Source organism: Bos indicus, chromosome 23 (genome assembly GCF_029378745.1).
Source record: "Bos indicus isolate NIAB-ARS_2022 breed Sahiwal x Tharparkar chromosome 23, NIAB-ARS_B.indTharparkar_mat_pri_1.0, whole genome shotgun sequence".
Taxonomy (NCBI): Eukaryota; Metazoa; Chordata; class Mammalia; order Artiodactyla; family Bovidae; genus Bos; species Bos indicus.
The window spans coordinates 12,208,938-12,230,956 of record NC_091782.1 but is presented as its reverse complement, the minus strand read 5'-3'; the positions used below and the strand labels follow the sequence as shown (position 1 = coordinate 12,230,956).

The 22,019-nt window shown below is 50.4% G+C and overlaps 1 protein-coding gene across 2 annotated transcripts in view; it reads left to right on the top strand.

The window, feature by feature from the left end:
* Positions 1 to 22,019, top strand: part of CPNE5 (copine 5) — a 102,155-nt gene that overhangs the window by 26,969 nt on the left and 53,167 nt on the right. For both annotated transcript variants that reach the window (XM_019986336.2, XM_019986335.2), the window contains exons 4-7: positions 16,949 to 17,052; positions 18,475 to 18,514; positions 18,731 to 18,807; positions 20,537 to 20,596. In XM_019986336.2, the coding sequence (XP_019841895.2) occupies positions 16,949 to 17,052; positions 18,475 to 18,514; positions 18,731 to 18,807; positions 20,537 to 20,596 (281 nt within the window). The remainder of the gene's footprint in view (positions 1 to 16,948; positions 17,053 to 18,474; positions 18,515 to 18,730; positions 18,808 to 20,536; positions 20,597 to 22,019) is intronic.

Below are 22,019 nucleotides of genomic sequence, written 5' to 3'. Positions count from 1 at the left end.
ATCAGGCCCCAGGTTTCAGACTACAACTAGTCCAAGAGCTTCCCAAGAAGTTTAGATTGGAATTCTCAGCACTTCACAGCAGGGAGAGATCCAAGGGGAATTCCGGGGGGAGATGGCACCATACCTGGGACTCAAAGGATGGTGGGAGGAAGAAAGGGCATTCCAGGAATGGGGCCTCACAAAAGCAAAGCCTGGGGTGTGAATGGCCTGCATGCATTCACATGATGGCTGTGACTCAGTCTGACTGCGGCCCAGGGTGTGCTGGAAAGAGGTTAGCAATCAGCTTGAGAGGAAAGGAGCAGAAAGGGTGGCACCTGCTGGGAGTCCTGTTGGGGGTCTGCAGTCTTAAATGTAATCACGGTTTCCAGAGTGAGCAGTCAGGGAACAGGCATTTATGGAGCACCTACTATACGCCACACACTGGTCCAGGCACATAGTGGAGGGCAAGACAGGCAGAGACCCTGCACTGGAGAGGATTAGGATGGTCAGCAAGGAAATTGATTTCAGGTACTGATTGATAAGTGTTGTGAAAAAGATAAGACAGTGTAATGAGATAGAGAGTGACCGGGAGAAGGGAGCTGCTTTAGTTAGAGGGGTATCGGGCAAGGCCCTGCCGAGTTGAGCGTTGAGTAGTGCCATGCCTAAGTCTGGGGGTGGGAGGTTCCAGACAGGGAACAAGTGCAGAGGCCCTAAGGTGGGAACAGTCTCTCTGTACTCAAAGGACAAAAGAAAGCCGGTACCATCTGAGTGGCATGAACGATAAAGACAATGGGCCGTGTGGTCACAGAGCTTGAAGGGGCAGATTCTGTAGGGCTTTGTAGGCCATGTAGGAGTTCAGACACTGCTCTTAGTGCAGTGGGAAGCTATTTGAGGGTTTTGAGCAGGGGAGTGATGTAGCCTGGCTTGTGTTTCAGAAGGACAGCTCTGTCCCTGGTGTGCAGGACGATTTCAGGGGAAAGGACAGAAGCAGGAAGAGAGTATGCAGTGTTGTAGAACTCCTGGGATGAGAGGGGGTGGGCACCGGCAGTGGGGTCAGGTTGATTCAATGGCCAAGAGTTTAAGAGTGAAATGAAATGACCCTCCACCCACTAGGCTGTAAGCCCAGTTTGGGATCCCTGATGACCAACATAGGACCTGGCCCTCATCATAAAACGTAGACCTTTATCAAAAGATGGAAAGTGACAAGTGGACCATTATTATTGTTAAAGCCCAGAGCAAGAGACAAGCCTCTCAAGGAGGAAGACTACGACACCACAATGGGGTTGGTTTTCCAGACTCTCCCCTTTTTGCAATCTGCCTCTGCAAAGAAAGGCTGCTCTTGGGAACTTCCCTGGTTGGTCCAGTGGTTAGGACTCCACACTCCCAATACAGGGGGCCTGGGTTCCATCCCTGATCAGGGAACTAAATCCCATGTGCCACAGCTGAGACCTGCTGCAGCCAAATAAATAACGATCACTCTTGAGCCTTGGGTTCCTTGGGCAGCCTTTGGTGGGTTTTGTTCCTGAATTTTCAGCTGAATTTCAAGGGTCTTGACCCCTGTCATCAGCAGCAGGCAGTCCAGGACAAAGGCCTTGCTTCCGGGAGGGACCAGGCGGAGCCACAGATATCTGCTCCCAGTCTTAGGCTTTAGAACCTGCATTATTACCGTATCCCTTGAAATCCTGACTTTTCCACTTCTCAACCTCTCTGAGCCTTAGTTTTTTTTCATCAGCAAATGGGACTCTGGGACCCTGATGCCTGCTCATTTGGCTGTGATGGGACGAAATGACAGAATCACTCAGCTCAGTGCCTTGTTGTGCTCAATGCTTAATTTTTTTTTATGAATCCATTTTATTTTTGACTGCTCTGGGTCTTCGTGTTGTGCAGGGGCTTTCTCTGGTTGTGGAGAACAGGGACGACTGCGCTGCAGTGCTCAGGCTTCTCGTTCCAGTGGCTTCTCTTGCTGCAGAGCGCCTGCTCTAGGCGTCTGGGCTTCAGTAGTGTGGCAAACAGGCTTGGTAGCTCTGTGGCTTGTGGGATCTTCCCAAAGTAGTGATCGAACCCGTGTCCCCTGCATTCTTATCCACTGTACCGCCAGGGAAGTCCCGTGCTCAACACTTTAAGTATGATGATGATGATGGTGATGCAGCACAGTCAGGCAAAGCTGTGGGGTGGCTCTGTCCCTGGTCCTGCTGATCCTCAAGAGGAGGATGACGGACATTCCTACTGCCTCGTGCAGTCCCCACATCACCGCACCCCGTTATCCCCTGTGGCCCTCACCACAGCCCTGACGAGGAAGCCGAGACATGGAGGGGGGTCCCTGCTTCACCCAGAGACTGCTAGACATTGGCAGAGCCGGGACGTGCTGTGGTCTTCTGAGTCCGAGGCTCTGCTCCTCTCATCTGCCCAGGCCACCGACTTTCAAAATGGGCTTTTCTAGCTCTAGGCTTTGAGGTGGTGCCTCCGGGGCCGACTGTGAAATTTGTGAGTGGCTCCTGCCGCCCCTTCCCCCGTTCAGCCAGAGGTGTTTGTTAGTTCTGTGTCACACATTAGACAGAAGCCTACGCTTCCATTTAGAAAAAGGAGTCAGCCTTTCTAGTAAACCCCAAGGATCTAGGCCAGGTCCCTTGATAGCTGAGAAATCTATTTACTCTTTGGCGTTAGCGTCCAGGCACACTTCACAGCGCTGCGGCTAACCTGCTGAGAGCGTGGGCTCTGAAGTCAAGGCAACTGGGTCCAAATCGAGGCCACCACCTTCCCAGTGGGGGCTCTTAAGCAAGTGCTTAGGCTCACAAGCCTGCTGTGGGGATTAAAGGAATTGATTCATATAAAGTGCCTAGCACATAGAAAATGCTCATAATGTCTCTTCCTATAAGAAGCCATAAATGAGACACCACCTATGGTATCATTTCACTGATGGTGGATCAGGAAGGAACCACTGCTGCAGTCACTTCAAGTATCTGGATGTCATTTGATAGGAACCGTAGACATTTTGGGGTGTGCTAAGGAATAGGTGCTGTTATGGCAGGCTTTCTCAGGCTCCCCCGCTCCCCTAAAAGTGCTATAGCCAGACCCAAGACCCAGCGGCCTAGGCAGGACCCGGAGGACAAGCCAGGGGAGGGTGTTTCACCAGCAGCTTGGCAGCCAGGCTTCTTGGTGAATGGACCATTCCGCCAGGAGCTGGGACAATTTAACAGATTATCTGGAACGATGACTAATTAGGAACTAAGCTTTTTGGCAGGATGTCTTTTATTATAAAGCTTGGTAAAATTTCACAGGCCACTGCCAGTGTCTGAGGCCAGATCGGGAACCTTCTTCGTTCAGGCCTGATCACCAGGAAGGCCGTTGGAGCCCCAGGTCCCCTCTCTCCACCCTTGCCCTTTCTCACCTAGAGGCCTTACCAAAGCAGGAAGTGGTCTGGGAGGCCATAGAAGTCATGGTTGGCTCTGGGTGACTTTAGGTTAAGACTCTTGCTTTCTCTGGGCCTGGTTCTCCTCACTCTCCAAGGCAGAGGTGGCCGCAGAATCTTGGACCCCTCCCACGAGAGAACCTGAGAGAAATTTCCAGGCCCGAGATGGTGGCAGGCCTGGCAGGGGGCCGGATGCTGTGTGCCCTATCCCTCAGCCCGTGCCCTCCTTCTTGATGCCCAGACCTCCGGCCATTCTCCCCAGCCCTGGGTGCCCACCCGGTCCCGTGTTTGCAATGCCAAGCAGATTCCCCTGTCCCATTTCTGTTTGAATCAGATGGCTTTCGGGCCTCTAATTTTAATCCCGGTGAACATGATTCATGAGGGCCCAGGGGTTGGGCCCTGCAGTGAAACTTTTAGAATCCCCTGTTAAGAGACATCAGTAATGTATGAGGATTATAGGGGGACTCCAGCTGGTGAAGGGTGGGCAGCTTGGTGGCAGTCTGTCAGCTCCCACCTCCCTCTGTCCAAGCCAACATAGCCACCGGGGGCCTCGCAGCTGAGGGGAGGTCTCTGAAGCTTCATCTAGCTGTAATTTGTAAAAAGGCAAGAACTGTGTAAAGTAGCGGTCATTAAGGTTGTTCGGGCTTGCAGAGCCACCCACTCATTCCTGAGGCAGGGGCTGGTGGTGAGTGGACACTGCGGGACACAGTGCCTCTGTCACCCCTGGGGGCCCTGGCCCTCTCTTCCGACCTCCTGGAGCTCAGTTTCTTCATCTGTAAAATGGGGATGGTAATAAAGTCATCTCCCCGGGGGTCGGTGGGGGCGTTAAATGAAATCGTGGATGTCTGGAAGTCTTTTGAAGATGAGACGTCATGATGAGCTGATCTGATGAAAGGAAGAAACCTGAGGTGCAGAGTGGACAGGGGGTGTCCACAGGCTTCCAGGACACCAGGGCACTGCTCAGAGCCAGAGCTCCACCTGGCCTGGGCTCCTGTCACCGCCCTTTTCTTGATCAGCTGTGTGACCTCCATCAGAGCACCCCTTTCCCCCTTCCCTGCCGCTCTCTTCTCATTGGTTGAGAGGGTTTGGTTCCTTCTGGCCCTAAAATCTTCAGTTCTAAGTCAGCTTGCTGTGTGTGCCATGTGCTCAGTCTTGTCTGATTCTTTGTGACCCCATAGACTGTAGCCCACCAGGCTCCTCTGTCCATGGAATTTTCCAGGCAAGAATATTGGAGTGGTAGCCATTTCCTCCTCCAGGGGACCTTCCCCACCCAGGGATCAAACCTGCTTCTTCTGTATTGCAGGCAGATTCTTTACCCACTGAGCCATCGGGTCAAGCTGTTCATCAGTGAATATTTACAGAAATCACAGGAAGGACCAGGACTATGGTGTGTGTGTGTATGTGTGTATATATGTGTGTGTAGGGATTAGAGGTGGGGTAAGAGTTGAGCAGAGGAATAGCTCGGGGGCATTCACCTGTACCACTCAGCCCCACAAGAAGAGTTAACCAGATGGAAGGGACAGTAAGCACTGAAGATGTTCAGGGGTTGCATGCATAATAAGTTGCTTCAGTCATGTACAACTCCGTGACTCTATCAACTGTAGCCCACCAGGCCCCTGTGTCCATGGGATTCTCCAGGCAAGGATATTGGAGTGGGTTGCCATGCCCTCCTCCAGGAGATCTTCCCGACCCAGGGACTGAACCCGCATCTCTTATATCTTCTGCATTGGCAGGCAGGTTCTCTACCGCTGGAGCCACCTGGAAAGCCAGTTCAGTGGTTGAGCTGGGGCAAAGACTGGATAGGACATAGTCCTAGCCTCATTCACAGTATTAACCTCTTATTGGTAAGTGACTGGACCAACTTCTAACTGACTAGGAGCCAGATTGCCTGGGTTTGAATCCTCTTCGTTCCAGACATTTGCGGTGTGACCTTGGGCAAGTATCTCAATCTCTCTGAACCTTATCTTAGTTTACTTATGTGTAAAATGAAGGTGATGATAGTACTGCCTCATAGAGTTATTATGAACATTCATTACAGGCGGATCCTTTACCACTGAGCCACCAGGGAAGCCCAGTATTATGAACATTAGATGAGTTAATCTGGGGAGAACACTGAGCCCCTGGCGCCTGGTAGGGCTTGGCGACAGCTGATGTCAGTATTGAAACCCACTGGGCGGCAGATGCTCCAGGCAGCCTTCCATACACATTTCTTTCTAGCCTTGTCCAGGAGAAGGAAGGAGGCTCTGTTTTATCGATGGGGAAATGTGCTCTCTGAGGGGTTACCCAGGTGGTCTTACATAGATAAGAAGTAACAGAGCCCTGGCCAGTGTGAAGCTCCTGGGCCACTGGCTTGGCTACCCCTCTATACCTCCCTGGCTGCAGCCCCCGGGGCCCCGCATCCAGGGTCATCTGCATGGAGCTGCCTGACAAATTGGGAGACATCCCTGAGCTGCTTGCTGTCACTGCCCCAACAGAGTTGTGAGGGAGAAGAAAGTGACTAGGTTTTAGAAATCTGAAAGCAACAGAGAGAGCCTCTTCCAGGCTGGCCTAGTTCTGCATCTCCAGTGTCTGAGCTGGGGATGAGCGGGCCAGGACTCTCTCCCTCCATAACCACTAGCAGCCTCCTTGTACAAGCTTCCTGCCCTCCCTTTTCTATCAGTGAGCAGAGTGGATTTTCTTTTTTTTTCTAATATCTCTATTTTTGGCAGTCTCGGGTCTTAGCTGCAGTAGGAAGCTTCACTCTGGTTGTTGGTCCTGCAACTTGTGGGATCTTAGTTCCTGACCGGGAATCAGACCCGAATCCCCTGCACTGGAAGGCAGATTCTTAACCACAGGACCACCAGGGAAGTCCCCAGACTGAATTTTCTTCTCTAGGCCTGGGTGGCTAAGCACATTTTACACATCCTACTGCCTTTTTCTAACGGAGGCCTGGGGGCATTGCTAGGTGTTGAGGGGAGCCCACGGGAAGGGCCGAGCCTGGATCTTAATGGAGCAGCTGGTTTCTAAGAGCAAAAGGCCAGCACCGCATTTTCCCCTCGGCCTCACCCTGTATGTCGAAGATGTTTGGAGGGAAACCACATAAAAGTGGGGCCTCCAGGGGACTCAAGCACAGAGGACCCCTTTAGATGGAGGACCGAGACCTTCTAAGGTGTGGAGGGTGAGTAGGAAATGTTAGTGGTCAGGGCCAGGAGCATCTCAGAGACAGGGCTGAGTTCAGAGACTTGGGAGACATATACTTCCTGGGTGGCTTGGCCACCAGGGTTTGGGATTTATGAAGACCCAGAGCATGGACTTATACATTTACAGAGGATGTTTTATGCCTCGGGCTCTCTTCTAAGTATGTCGTTGTTGTTCAGTCGCCCCGTTGTGTCCGACTCTTTGTGACCCCACGGACTGCAGCACGCCAGCCCTCTCTGTCCCTCACCATCTCCCCAAATTTGCCCAACTTCATGTCCATTGCATTGGTGATGCCATCCAGCCATCTCATCCTCTGATGCCCTCTTCTCCTTCTGGAGTATATCACATACACTAAATCATTTAATAATGCTCTGACAACCCTATGATGTGTGGATAAATGGTCATTTCCATTTTATGGAAGGGGAAATTGAGGCTCAGAGAGGTGAAGGTGTTGTAGGAGGTGGGACCCCTTTCAGGGCCTGAGAGTGGGCTTTTGTCTAACACTCAGAAATGAATTGTTCCAGAAAACACATGTGCTGACAAAGCAAAAGACTTTATTGGGAAGGGGCGCCCAGGTGGAGAGCAACCGGTTAAGGGAACCCAGGAGAACTACTCTGCCACGGGTTCACAGTCTTAGGTTTTATGGAAAGTGGAAGTGAAAGTCGCTCAGTCGTGTCCAACTCTTTGCAACCCCATGGACTATACAGTCCGTGGAATTCTCCAGGCCAGAATACTAGAGTAGGTAGCCATTCCCTTCTCCGGGGGATCTTCCCAACCCAGGGATTGAACCCAGGTCTCCCACATTGCAGGCGGATTCTTTACCAGCTGAGCCACCAGGGAAGCCCAGGTTTTATGGCGATGGGATTAATTTCTGGGTTCTCTGACCAATCATCTTGCTTGGCCCTTATTTGGTCTGATTCGGGGTCCTTCCTGGTGACGTGTGCATGTCTCAGCCAATATTCTGGGAGGACTCCAGCACAAAGGATTCTGGGAGGCTGGTAGGACATATTATAGGCTGGCGTCTCCTCACTCTTTGGCCCTTCCTGAATTCTACCGATTAGTTTTTCAACTGTAGCACCATGTTCCTTATCGGGACCTCCTGTTGTGAGGCAGCTCATGCAAGTGGTTATCATTGTGCCTGACCAATGTAATCAATTTCGGTCCGCGGTTCCCTAACAAAGGAATTTGACCAAGTCACACAGTCAGTGAGTAGCTGAGCCAGGATTTGAACTTAGGAAGTCTGGCCTCAGACTGCTGTATTAACTACTTTATTGCCTTCTGTGGGAAACCCTAAGATCTGTCTTCAAAGCTTGAATCAGTGATTTATAAAGCTTTCTGAAGATATGCTTCCCTTTGAGAAATTGATGAAAATCATGGCTTCTCTCCCCAGAAAATGAGTACATGTACAGACATTTGCATTCAATTTCAGGGCATCACAGCCCCCTCAGAGCAGGTTCTTTTTTTTTTTTTTTTAATTTTATTTTATTTTTAAATTTTACATAATTGTATTAGTTTTGCCAAATATCAAAATGAATCCGCCACAGGTATACATGTGTTCCCCATCCTGAACCCTCCTCCCTCCTCCCTCCCCATACCATCCCTCTGGGTCGTCCCAGTGCACTAGCCCCAAGCATCCAGTATCGTGCATCGAACCTGGACTGGCAACTCGTTTCTAACATGATATTTTACATGTTTCAATGTCATTCTCCCAAATCTTCCCACCCTCTCCCTCTCCCACAGAGTCCATAAGACTGTTCTATACATCAGTGTCTCTTTTGCTGTCTCGTACACCGGGTTATTGTTACCATCTTTCTAAATTCCATATATATGCGTTAGTATACTGTATTTATGTTTTTCCTTCTGGCTTACTTCACTCTGTATAATAGGCTCCAGTCAGAGCGGGTTCTAATCTGGCAATTGCCCTTCCCTGCTGGGCTCTCAGGCACCTGTGTGGATGGAGCCAGGATGTCTACTTTCTACAAAGTAAAGGCTGTGATGGGAGCCTTGGTCCCTGAGAGTCCCCACGGAGTCTCACAGGTGGGATGGCTGTGCTGGGACCCTGTATCCCAGAGGGCTGTCATGGACCTTGGATATCTAGGCTGCCTGACAGGAGTCACAGACTGGTGATAGGAATGTTACAGTGTCTGAGAAGAATGGGGTGGAGGTGGGGACTGTTCTTGGTTTATGGTCCGTTAAAGATGGAAATTGTATGAGTGTGTGAATGTGTTTGTGAGAGAGAAAATATATCAGCCAGGGGCCCAGCAGGAAGGAGAATTCTAGTCAACTGGTTTCACTGAAGAGATTTAATGGATTTCTTTCAAAGGTGTGGGTGAGGTTGAGGACACCCACAAGGGACGGTGCCACACTCCGGGCCTGGCAAAGACAGGGAGCTGTTCCCAGGCTTGAAGGGGCAGCGGGAGGAGACAGTGTTGCTGTGTGAGAGTGGGAGGTGAGTGAGGTCAGCCGGGAAGCAGCCCCTCCCAGAACCATGGTGCTGAGACTAGGCGGAACCGGAAGTAATAGCCCAACCTCTCTCTCCTCCCATCTGCCAGTGCCTCCCGCCGTGTGTGTATCGACTCTTTGTGACCCCATGGACGGCAGCCTCCCCCCAGGCTCTGTCCATGGGATTTTCCCAGCAAGAATACTGGAGTGGGTTGCCATTGCCTACACCAGGGGATCTTCCCAACCCAGGGATCAAACCAGAGTCTCCGGTATCTCCTGCATTGGCGGGCGGATTCTTTACCACTGAGCCACCCTCTGGCCAAACCCAACTGGAACCCCCAGGGCAAGGGAACCGGATGATGGAGTTTGGTGGGAAACAGTCTCCTGGAGTGTAGGGCAGGACCGAGAAGGAGCTGGGCAGGCCAGGGCGGTAGCACTCCTCTCTTTAGCAAGAGAACAAGCCTCCAAAGCAGTCTAGGCCTAACCGCCAGCCCAGTGCCGCCTGCAGGTTGGGACACCCCTATCTTGATTCAGGCCTGCCTTGTAGCTGGATGTGGGAAGAGAAGACCTTGCTTGACCGTCCTAGGTTCTCCATCCCAGCCCTGCACTGACCCTTGTCCCAGGACAGTGTGGCAGTGCAGCTCCCCACCCGCCCCCATAAATCTCCACTTCTCTGTGTAGCACAACCCCTGAGAGCCACTTAATTTGGTCCTCAGAGAAGTTCCAAGTCTGCCTCCCCACTTTGAGGGCCTCACTGGAACTTATGATATGTAATTAATGCTGCTTAATTGATATTCTTGGGGCTTAGTCATAGGGGTTTTAGGGCCCCTTGGGAGCATCTTTTGTGACGCATCAGGAGCTTTTCCCACTGGGTTTGGTTGCCAGGACAAGAAGTAAGCTTTTCAGAGGGTAAACACCCTGAATTTCCAGGCTTTTTTTCCCATTTGTGCTTTCTCTTTCTTCCCTCTGGGAGGCTGTCCCTGTCAGTGGGGTCACAGTCCCCTCACCACCCAATCATTCAGCCCCTTCCCCTGTTTCACACCCCAGCCTGCTCAGTCCTGCACTTACCACCTACCCAACAATTCTCTAGGGTTCTCTGCATTAGAATCACTTGGTAAAACAAAGCAGATTTCGGGCTTCCCTGCAGCTTTGTTAATCAGAGAGTTCCTGAGGCCCCCAGTGTTCGGTGGTCTGTTCCCAAGACTATAAGCAGTGTCAGGCCCCCTCCCATCCTTAGAGACCAAGTATGGACAAAGGGCTTCAGCGGCTCAGGTCCTTCCTGGGAGCTGGCAGACTTGGCTCCGGATTCTGGGTGGTGAGGGGTTAACCTACTCCCCCCTCCCCCCTCCCCCCCATCCCGCCCCCCAGCAGAGCCAAATCTCCAGCCTCTGTGTGCTTTCTTCCCACTGCTAGTTCCCTAGCACTTCATCTCTCCAAGTCCCTTAGGCTTGAAAGTGCTCTAATTCTATGTAGAATGAAATACAGCCAAATTGATTACCAAAAAACCCCCAAAACTATCAGTTCATCTGTGTTCTGACCATCATGAATAGAAGTGTAAATTGGGTCTGACAGAGACCCGGTGGCTCCTTGGATGTTTTAAATCCAAGTTTTCACGTTCTTTTCATTGTTAGTAACCCAAGTAATGAAGGCTATAAAACATCTTTAGTAAATCCCTGGGTTGAAGATTCCATACGCGGTAGTTTGTAATATGCATATGTTAATTACTCCGGGTCCCGGTAATTCATCACCGCCCAGCCAGGCTCACTTGCCCCCTTTCCTGCTCTAGGAGATACTGGGTGCCCTTGGAGTCCCCCTCCCTGTCCTGTTTCCAGGGGAACTCCATTTTCTTCTCTGGCAGAGATCAATCTCTAGGGAATTCCCCTCTATTGAAGCCTCGAGTGCCGTTTTAAAAGCAGCGCTGTCATCTTCCCTAATGGGTGTTTTCCTTGGAGTCTCTGCCAGGAGTGGAAGGAGGAGGCAGGCTGCACAAAGGCATGCTTGCTCTTTCTGGGCTGGGATTTTTATATAAAATCCTGCCGGAGGGATTTTTTTTTTTTTTTAAATGTGTTTGAGAGAGGAAGGCAGTGTATTGAGGAGGAGGTAGGTCCCTTTCTTAAATGAGGATTCTCTGGAACCTGGGTGTTTTCCTGGAATAGTCTACATTTTAGAAAGCTATTAGGAGAAATTTTGTTTGCATCTGAAGACAAGAGGTATTAAAAATTAGCAAAGGCAGGAGAGGAAAATTCGGGAACTCTTTTGGAACCAGGGTTACAGGTTATAAGATTGTTATGGAATTTGGTGGGTGGGGCAGGAACCCAGTCTTAATTCAACTCGACGCCCTCCCCAGTGACTGGCACACAGGGAAATTTCTATAAATGCTTGTGAAGTAAACCTTATATTTACTTGGCTTTCATAATGCTTGAGGACTCTTGGCAGTTAGATGAAGGAAAAAACATAAGGAGCTTTGGAGTTAGACATACTTAGGTTTAGACCCAGCTCTGCCTAGCTCTGTGACCTTGGGCAAGTTACTTACCTCTGATTTTCAGTTTGCTCACTTGAAAAATCCCTGGAGAAGGAAATGGCAACCCACTCCAGTGTTCTTGCCTGGAAAATCCTGTGGACAGAGGAGACGGGTGGGCTACAGTCCATGGGGTCACAAAGAGTCGGACAGGACTGAATGACTGAGCACACACTTGCAAAATGGGTAAAAACTCACAGAGTTTTTGTGAGAATTGGATGAGATGAATTCAGTCACTCAGTCGTGTCCGACTCTGCGACCGCATGCGCTGCAGCACGCCAGGCTTCCCATCTTTGGGAGTTTGCTCAAACTCATGTCCATCGAGTTGGTGATGCCATCCAACTATCTCATCTTCTGACGTCCCCTTCTCCTGCCTTCAATCTTTCCCAGCATCAGGGTCTTTTCCAGTGAGTCAGTTCTTCACATCAGGTGCCCAGACTTTTGGAGTTTCAGCTTCAGCATCAGTCCTTCCAATGAATATTCAGAACTGATTTCCTTTAGGATTGACTGGTTGGATCTCCTTGCAGTCCAAGGGACTCTCAAGAGTCTTCTCCAACACCACAGTGCAAAAGCACCAATTCTTCGGTGCTCAGCTTTCTTTATAGTCCAACTCTCACATCCATACATGACTACTGGAAAAACTATAGCTTTGACTAGAAGGACCTTTGTTGGCAGAGTAATGTCTCTGCTTTCTAATATGCTATGTAGGTTGGTCATAGCTTTTCTTCCAAGGAGCAAGCATCTTTTAATTTCATGTCCGCAGTCACCATCTGCAGAGATTTTGGAGCCCCCAAAAATAAAGTCTCTCAATGTTTCCATTGTTTCCCCATCTATTAGCCATGAAATGATGGGACTGGATGCCATGATCTTAGTTTTCTGAATGTTGAGTTTTAAGCCAGCTTTTTCACTCTCCTCTTTCACTTTCATCGAGAGGCTTATTTGTTCTTCTTCACTTCCTTCTCTAAGGGTGGTGTCATCTGCATGTCTGAGGTTATTGATATTTCTCCTTGCAATCTTGATTCAGCTTGTGCTTCATCCAGCCCAGCATTGCACATGATGTACTCTGCATAGAAGTTAAATAAGCAGAATGACAATATAAAGCCTTGACGTATTTCTTTCCTGATTTGGATCCAGTCTGTTGTTCCATGTCTGGTTCTAACTGTTGCTTCTTGACCTGCATGCAGATTTCTCAGGAGGCAGGTAAAGTAGTCTGGTATTCCTATCTTTTGAAGAATTTTCCACAGTTTGTTTTGATTCACATAGTCAAAGGCTTTGGAGTAGTCAATAAAGCAGAAGTAGATGTTTTTCTGGAACTCTCTTGCGTTTTTGATGATCCAACGGATGTTGGCAATTTGATCTCTGGTTCCTCTTTCTTTTCTAAATCCAGCTTGAACATCTGGAAATTCACTGTTCATGTACTGTTGCAGCCTGGCTTGGAGAATTTTGAGCATTACTTTGGTAGCATGTGAGATGAATGCAATTGTGAGGTAATTTGAACATTCTTTGGCATTGCCTTTCTTTAGGATTGGAATGAAAACTGACCTTTTCCAGTACTGTGGCCACTGCTGAGTTTTCCAAATTTGCTGGCATATTGAGTGCAGCACTTTCACAGCATCATCTTTTAGGATTTGAAATAACTCAACTATAAAGATCCACTTAATCTACTGACTATTCAGTAAGGGGCTCAATAAATGTTAGTTTTCTTCCTTCATCCTGCATGCATGCTAAGTTGCTTCAATCCTGTCCGTACGGACTGTGGCTCTCCAGGCTCCTCTGTCCATGGGATTCTCCAGACAAGAATACTGGAGTGGGTTTCCATGCCCTCCTCCAGGGGATCTTCCCCACCCAGGGACTGAACCTGCGTCTCTTATGTCTCCTGCATTGTCAGGCAGGTACTTTACCACTAGTGCCACCTGGGAAGACCCTGTGTTCCTACTGAGAATCTGCTATTCTTAACACCATCTGCACCTTAAACTTATGTAGGGAACTTTTGAAAAATACAGTTGTTCAGACCCCACCCATTGAGACTTGGATTTAATTGGCCTGTGGTAGGGCTTGAGTATGGGTTCTTTTTTTTTTTTTTTTTGACCCTGCCTCAAGCCTTGTGGGATTTTTAGTTCCCCTGCCAGGGATCAAACCCTCACCCTTGGCAGTGAAAGGGCAGAGTCCTAACCACTGGACTACCAGGGAATTCCGAGCATGGGTTATTTTGAAAAATCTCTTGTTAAAGGATACATTTTTTAAAGATAAAATAATGATTCCCACAGAAATATAAATTGAACACGTAGCAAAATTTTATTCAACTTATTCATTAATGAGGGAACCAGTAAGATGTTATTACTGGTTCAAATCCAACAATGTGAGCACATACACAATCACGAATGCTGAGATGAATGTACAAATAGATGCAAATCCACTGGGTAATAATCAAATAATCAATTGCATCCCACTGAGGGAAATTTATTTGCATTTCTGTGGATAAGAATCATTTGCATTACGTTATGCCTTCTGTAATTTACAGAGTTGTAAAAAAGCTCAGAGGTAATGAAAGATACAGAGCTCTATGAAATCAGATACCTGGACTGGTATGTGAAACAGGACACCCAGGGATCTGCTTTTTGGTACGTTTCAATGACTTCCATGCTTCCCCAGCCAGAGGAGTACACCCTGCCTTAGACCTTTGCATGTAATTCTGTGATGACTGTTCTCACACTGTCTTGTAGTTATTATTTGAGTCTGAGCTGTCTCACCTACGACAGAGGAGTCCTGAAATATAGGATTCATATTCTATTTATCTTTGTAGCCCAGGACCCACCACGCTGCCTGGCCTACTTTATAAGTGCTTGAAAACTGTTGAATTCATCATTGAATTGAATTGGATAACTCAAAGAAACAAGCAGAACAAGTAGTGTTCTTATTTATTTATTTTTGGCTGCTCTGGGTCTTTGTTCCTGTGCTCAGGCTTTCTCTAACAGCAGCGAACAGGCTTCTCATTATGATGTCTTCTCTTGTGGCGCGTGGGCTCTAGAATATAGGCTCAGTAGCCATGGTACCCAGACCAAGAATCGAACCCGTGTCCCCTGCATTGGCAGATAGATTCTTTTTGATTTTATTTTAAACCTTTATTAAACTCTTTATTGGGTTATAACCACTTAACAATACTGTGATAGTTTCAGGTGAATCACGAAGCAGCTCAGCCATATGTATACATGTATCCATTCTCCCCCAAACTCCCCTCCCATTCAGGTTGGGTAGGCTGATTTTCAACCACTGGGCCACCAGGGTAGTCCCAGAACAAGTAGTGTTATATTCCATCTTCTGATGAGGAAGCTGAGGCCTTGAAAGTCTCTGATCTTGTCACATAATCAGCTTGTGATAAAGTTGGAACTCAAACCCTCTCATCCATTTCCTCCTTCGATCTTACTTCATTCAACAATGAGTAGCTACTCTGCACCAGTCACTGGGAGCAGTGGGCTTCTGCTGTCCTTGCTCTCAGAACCTTACATGTAGGGCAACATGCTTAGAGAACGTGAGCCAGAATGCCTGAAGTCAGCAATTATTAGCCTTATGACTCTAGACAAATTACTTGGCTTTTCGGTGCTTTCATTTTCTCATCCATAAAATAGGGAAGCCTACCATAAAAAGATTAATTAAAGGAATATGGTGCAAAGTGTTTACAGCAGCTGCTGGTGCTATAATCATCTGTGAAAGATGAGGAAAACTTGGATCCTCCCATTGCTTGAGAAGCTCTATCTATTGGGATGAAAAGAGTAGATCACGGTTAGGGCGTGTGGTGAGTGCAGTCATAGGGATATGAGGCGAACTGCGGGAGTTGGAGAGCTGGACTTCTGGGGAGCTGAGTCCTTAAGCATTAGCATGGGAAACCACATGGGGTTTTCCACGTGGCTCAGTGGTAAAGAATCCGCCTGCCAATGCAGGAGACAAAGGAGATTCGTGTTCAATCTCTGGGTCGGGGAGATCCCCTGGAAGAGGAAATGGCAACTCACTCCAGTGTTCTTGCCTGGAAAATTCCATGGACAGAGAAGCCTGGCGGGCTACAGTCCATGGGATCGCAAAGAGTCAGACACTACTGATAGACTAACACACTTTAGCCACTTAAACAACAGGGTCATGAATCTGGGTTCAGCTTTGTGGAATCCTTTGCCTCAAGGTCTCTCACAAGGCTTCTGTCAAGGCGTTGGCCAGGACCTCAGTCCTTTCAAGGCTGGGCTGGGGCAGGATCCCACTTCTAAGTTCCTTCAGTGGTTTTTGGTAGGATTCAGATTCTCAGGGGTGGGTTGGCTGATAGCCATCGTGGTTCCTTTCCACATGGGCCTCTGCATAGGTCAGCTCACACCATGGCATCTGGCTTCATCACAGTGAGCAGGAGAGAGGGAAGGTGCCCAAGACAAAGCCATAGTCTTTTTTGGCCGTGCTGTGTCTTTGGTGTGATCCTTTGTTATGGGAGCTCCTCTGGTTGTGCATCACAGGCTTAGTTTCCCGCTAGCATGTGGGATCTTAGTTCCCCTACTAGGCATCAAACCTATGTCCCCTGCATAGAAGGCAGAATCCTAACCACTGGACCATCAGGGAAGCCCCGCCATAGTCATTTATAACATAACCTCAGAAGTGACTTGTGTTCTAGTCCAATCTTCATTAGAAGCGAGCCATTAACTCCAGTCCACATTCAAGAGGAGAGGATTACACAAGGGCATGAACACCAGGAGAAGGGATCTTCAGAGATCTCACAGCCCCTGTCTCTGCCTTGCATTTACCATCAGGGCATCAAATCAGTACACCTAAATCGAAATCAGTCCGAGAAGGAAGGTAGTCATAGAGGTAGCACAAGTTCAGTGTGCTCACAGAGAGGTGTCTGGTTGGAGGAATCAGGACGGTTGCCTGGAGGAGGCAGCATTAACAATGGACCTTGGAAGAGTGGAGGACACGCCACTGGCCGAGAAGGGGAGGCCAGGTGAAGGACACAGCATAGGCAAAGGCAGGGAGGTGGGCAAGTGAGGGGCCTGCTCAGACGTCCAGATATCAAAACCATCTCACTTGGGAATTCCCTGGCCATCCGGTGGTTAGGACTCTGTGATTTCATTGCTAAAGATCCCAGTTTGATCCCTGATTGGGGAACTAAGATCCCACAAGCCAAAAAAAAGCCAACAGAAAAAACACTCTCTCACTTGAGTGGAACCTATGTAAAGAAAATGAGAGTAAGGGGATGGCAGTGGAGATTAGAACCAAAGGTAGATGGCTTCCACTGTGAGATGAGGGAGGTCTCTCCTTGACGAGGGGATGAGGGTGGGGTCAGGGGCTGGAAGAGGTGTGGTTTCCATTACTACTGGGTTCAGGACTGGGGAGTCTCTGAGTCCAGTCCCTCCAGCCTGGCTGCGAGACCCACGCCCCTTCTCCTCTTGCAGTTTGGACGCACCGAAGTCATCGACAACACACTCAATCCCGACTTCGTGCGCAAGTTCATCGTGGATTACTTCTTCGAGGAGAAGCAGAACCTCCGTTTTGACCTGTAAGTAGAAGATGGTGCTGAGGTTGGAGCTGGGGAGGGAACCACGGTTGGGAGGTGGGGCTCCAGGACTTCTTGTTGGGGCAGCGGTTTCCTCACTCAGGAAGGTAGGAGATCTGTCATATCAGAGGAAGCCCAGGGTTGACCTGGGAGAAAAGGGACTATTAGCTGAAGTCCAGCCCCACCCACATCAGGAGATGGAAGAGAGGTGGGGAGAGGGAACAAAGGCACCCCCCCATTTGTCTAGTGTGGAAGGGCACTGGGCAAGCTACCTGATTCTGGGGCGGGTGGTTGAGGAAGATCTTGGGGGCAACTCCAGCTCTGCCTCCAGGGAGCCCAAGTCCCCAGTGAACTCTTCCTCTGTCAAAGCTGGTTCTGGGGGCAGGTCCCCTCCAGTTTCCCCTCCTGCTGAGGTTACCTGGCTGATCAGACTCAAAGCATCTATGTGTTCATCACATGGATGCAGAGTGCCCCTCTCCTGAGGTTAAAGGTGACAGGGGGGTTTCAGTCTGGTGAGTAGGTGGAGGAGTGTTTTGTTGTTTTGTTCGGGGTATAGGGTGGTTAGAAAGGACTGTGCCCCCAGAGAATTGTGGATGGAATGGGGAACAGGGGTTGGCAAAGAGGGAACGAAGGGAAAAAAATGCAGTAAAAGGAGACAAAAGTGGAGGGAGGAATAGGAGGACTCGAGGCCCAGGGCAGTCAATGCAACCCATTGCTGGGAAGTCAGCTTCCCAGGTAGCACTAGTAGTAAAGAACCTGCCTGCTGATGCAGGAGACACAAGAGACACAGGTTCAATCCCTGGATCGGGAGGATCCTCTGGAAGAGGGCACAGCACCCCATTCTAGTATTCTTGCCCGGAGAATCCCATGGACAGAGGAGCCTGGCAGGCTACAGTCCATGGAGTTGCAAAGAGTCCGATACTACTGAGTGACTAACACATACACAACTTACATCTGGGCTTCCCTGGTGGCTCAGTGGTAAAGAATCCACCTGCCAATGCAGGAGATGTGGGTTCGATCCCTGGGTTGGGAAGATCCCCTGGAGAAGGAAATGCCAACCCACTCCAGTATTCTTGCCTGGAAAATCCCATGGACAGAGGAACCTGGAGGACTGCAGTTCATGGGGTTGCAAAGAGTTGGACATGACTTATTGGCTAAACAACAACATAACTTATATATAGTGAAGTGCTCAAACCCAATCCCATGATGCATTTTGATATCCATTTATCACCCAGATCAAAAGACACACCAGGTCTAGCACCTTAGAAGGCTACCATATTTGTCTCCTTGCTATTACTCCCAGAAATGTCCACTGTGTTAGTGCCTGGTTTGGGGAGAGCATGGGTTCTGGCTCAGCTCAAGAAGCCAGACAGTTCAGGGCAGGCTGCCCCAGCTGCCTTCACCATCTCTCTGTGTTCCCTGCAGGTATGATGTTGACTCCAAGAGTCCTGATTTATCCAAACATGTGAGTTCTGCCAGCACCTGCCCAGCAATTCTGAAAATCTCCTAAATGCCAAACTCTGAGTTGGCCTTGGGCTTCACTATGACACAGAGTGTGTGTCTGATGCTACATCCCGTCATTTCAGAGCCCTCGTATATCCAGGTGTGGGGTGATGGGGGAGGCAGGACGACTGTGAGCCTAGTGGGTGACAGTGGTCTTTTTTGCACCCTGGATGTGCAGGATTTCCTGGGCCAGGCCTTCTGCACCCTTGGAGAGATTGTGGGGTCCCCTGGGAGCCGCCTGGAGAAGTCCCTCACGTAAGTATACAGGGAAGTGGAGGCTATCTGGGTTGCTTCCTCAGTGATGGTCCAACTTGCTGTTCATCCTTGCTGAGGGCTAGCTCAGGGGAGGGGCAAGCCGTCAGCCGGTCATCATGGGCAGTCAGAAGTATGGAGACTGAAAGGGCCTTGCAGGACGTTTAACCCAATTATCTTGGAGAGACCTCGGCTCACTTATTAGAGCCCCACATTCCATAGAATGGCCGGAGACCTTATGTAGTCCACTCCCACCCCACCCCATCATTATATAGGGGAAGAAACTGAAGCCCAGAGAGGGAAGTGATTTGCCCAAGGCCACATAGCTAGGAAGTAGAAGAGCTAGGATTTGAACCTAGGGATCTGCTCACATAGAGTAGCCTTCAGATTGTTCGGATGGCGAAGCCCTCCCCACCCCACCCTGCCCCTGCATCATAGGGTTTTCAGTGCTTTAGGGGGAAACTATTACACTGAACAGGCTCTGCCATGAAGAGTCCCAAGGCTTCTCACAGTGGAGCCTGGGGGTGGCTTAAGGGACCAGCCAGGGTTGCCCACGCAGTGGGGTGACCTCTCTTGTCCCTGTTTCTCAGGAACCCCCAGGAGCACGGCCCAGGCAAGAGAGGCCTGCAAACTGGGACATTTGTCCAGGTCACAGGGTAGGGTGGGCAGAAAAGCACCGCCCCCCCCCCGCCCCGGCTTCTGCCAATTTCACACTGGACGCTGTCCCCTCATCATGATCAGTAACTGCAGAATGTGTTATTGGGGGGCGGGGGCTGTTCTCTTTCCCAGGCCCTGTCTCTGACCCCCAACAACTATGTGGAAACTTCAGAGCCCCCAGAAAGTCCTCCTTGTCCCCCAAAAGGTGTCATCCTCTGGCTTCACGGAATATAGTGATAAATAGCTATCATTTCTTGAGAATAGGGAGTAATCCCATGTTTGAGGGCTCTGAAGCTTATAGAATTTGGATCCCAGGAGTCAGTGTGTGTCTGTCCCTCTCAGCTCCCAACTGCCTGGGTCAAAAGCACCTGAGTTATTTGGGTCTGTGCTGCCCCCTGGCCCTCCAGGGGTGGAGGGGCACACCTTCCGGGGGGTGGAGAAAGACTTTGGGTTGGGGAGGAGCCAGTGGGAGGAGCTTTAAAGGTCAAACAGGATCGAAAATGTGGAGACGCAGGGTGCTGGTGAAGGAGGGGACCTACTCCCCCACTGAAGCTTCCACATGGCCAAGTTTAGTTGTTTCCCTGGCTAGACCTATGAATGGCTTCCTTCCAATGGGTGTCTGTTCTGGGCCAGACAGTGTTTCGTCTCTGTGACCTCACGAGGTCAATCTCCCCGTTTCACAGCCTGCACGCTGAGGCTCAGAGAGGTCACGCAGAGGTTCTCAAACTGAAGCAGGCACCAGCATCCCCTGGAGGGCTGGTTTCATAGACTGCTGGGCTCCAACCCCAGGTCCAGGCAAGGGCCCGAGAATTTCCATGTGTAACACGTCCCCAGGGGAGGTGATGCTGCTTGTCCAGGAAACACACCCCAAGAACCTCTGAGGTGAAGTTGCCCAAGGCTTCACCTTGTTAGGTTTGGGAAGAATACCTCTCCTTCCCCTGGCCTGTGGCTCTTGGACCTATTCTGATGTTTGATCCAGAACAGAAACCTGTCTCCAAGAGTTTTGGTGATGCCGAGAGCTCTGGCCCCTCAGGACGGGGATACTCAGCTCACGACATGCTCTTTCTCTCCACAGAATAGGAGCGTTCAGCCTGAATTCCAGGACAGGCAAGCCCATGCCAGCTGTGTCCAACGGGTAGGCCATCAGACACCTCTGGCCCTGGAGTCCTCAGACATTCAGCCAGCTCTGCAGAAGAGGGCCTTGGGGTCCTGGTCCCGTCCCTGCTCCCACCACTGTGCCTTCTTCAGTCCTGCTCAGGGGCACAGAGAGGGTCCTGGGTCCCTCCTACAGGACCCAGGCACTTGGGGCCACTCTGCAGCTGGCCCTCCCCCAACCCAGGCTAGAGCTCTGGCATCCCCAACCCCAGAGGTCAGAGGACTTTGGGGTGCAGGGTGGGGCTTAGAGGTAGGGGCCGTTTCTGGGCATCAGCAGGGACTGGGCCCTCTTCCTTCCTGTCCTCTCCCCAGGCCCGGTTTCTTCGCCCTCCCGCCTCTCAGCCTTCTCCTCCCTTGTCTTTATCTCCCTCTTCTCCAGTGCTTCCACTGCTGGACGTCAGCCTCCTCACAGAGTAGATTCTGCTAAACCCTCACTTTCCGCATTTCCTTACCAGCTGGGGTGGGCTAGCCACGTTCCCCCAGCCCAACCCTGACCATCTGCTTTTGGCTGGCCTCATGCAAATATGGCCACGGAGACCCTCCCACTCCTTCCCTTTCCTCTCCTGGTTGGCAAGAGGGTCCACACCTGGCAGGGGCTAGGGGGACCAGGGTAGGGAGCATCTGCTTGGGGGACCCACCTGGAGGGGCCACTGGCCTTTGCTGAGGGCCTCTAGAAGCTGGGGTCTCAGTAGCTGGATTGTCCATCCAACTAGCAGGATGTAGGAAAGGGGCCTTCAGGGGACCCAGGGATGCCCGCAGCCCAGGAACGGTATGGATGCTAATTTACAAGAAGAGTAGAAAAGCAGCAATTGGAGAGAGAGCAGGAGTCAGAGAGAGAAACAGAAAGGGAGAGCGAGTGGGAAGGGAGGGAGAGAGAGAAAGGCCAGGCAGGTGGGAGCTGACTGGGGCTGGAGAGCGTGGAAGGAAAGATCGGAAATAGACGAGGGGCTCAGAGGCAAGGAGAGGAGCAGATGGAGAAACATTGGACAGAGGAGGCTGGTGTGAGCATTCTATCTCCCTGGTCAAACAAATCAATCTTTACCAGCAGGCAGGGCCGGCTGGGGGCGGAAGGGCTTTGGGTTACTCAGCTGGCTGCCCAAGTCTAGGGGGACAAGCTGGCCACCTGGCTGGGGCAGGGGACACTCCAGCTGCAGCCCTGCTCTGGCCACCTCATCTGGAGGGATCTGAGCTATCTCATCAGCCCCCTGCAGAGGGCCAGCTCCCCTGCTTCCTCTGTTTGAGACTCTCTCCCTTCAAGAGCTGGCACTGGAGAGAGCTCCATCAGTGGTTCTCCTAAATGTGATCCGCAGCCAGCATGTTGTGGCCCTGAGGCTGGCTCGAGTGTGGGCTGCATTTCATCAGCTTTGCAGAGTGGTAAAGGGAGCCAGGCAGGGAGAGAAATG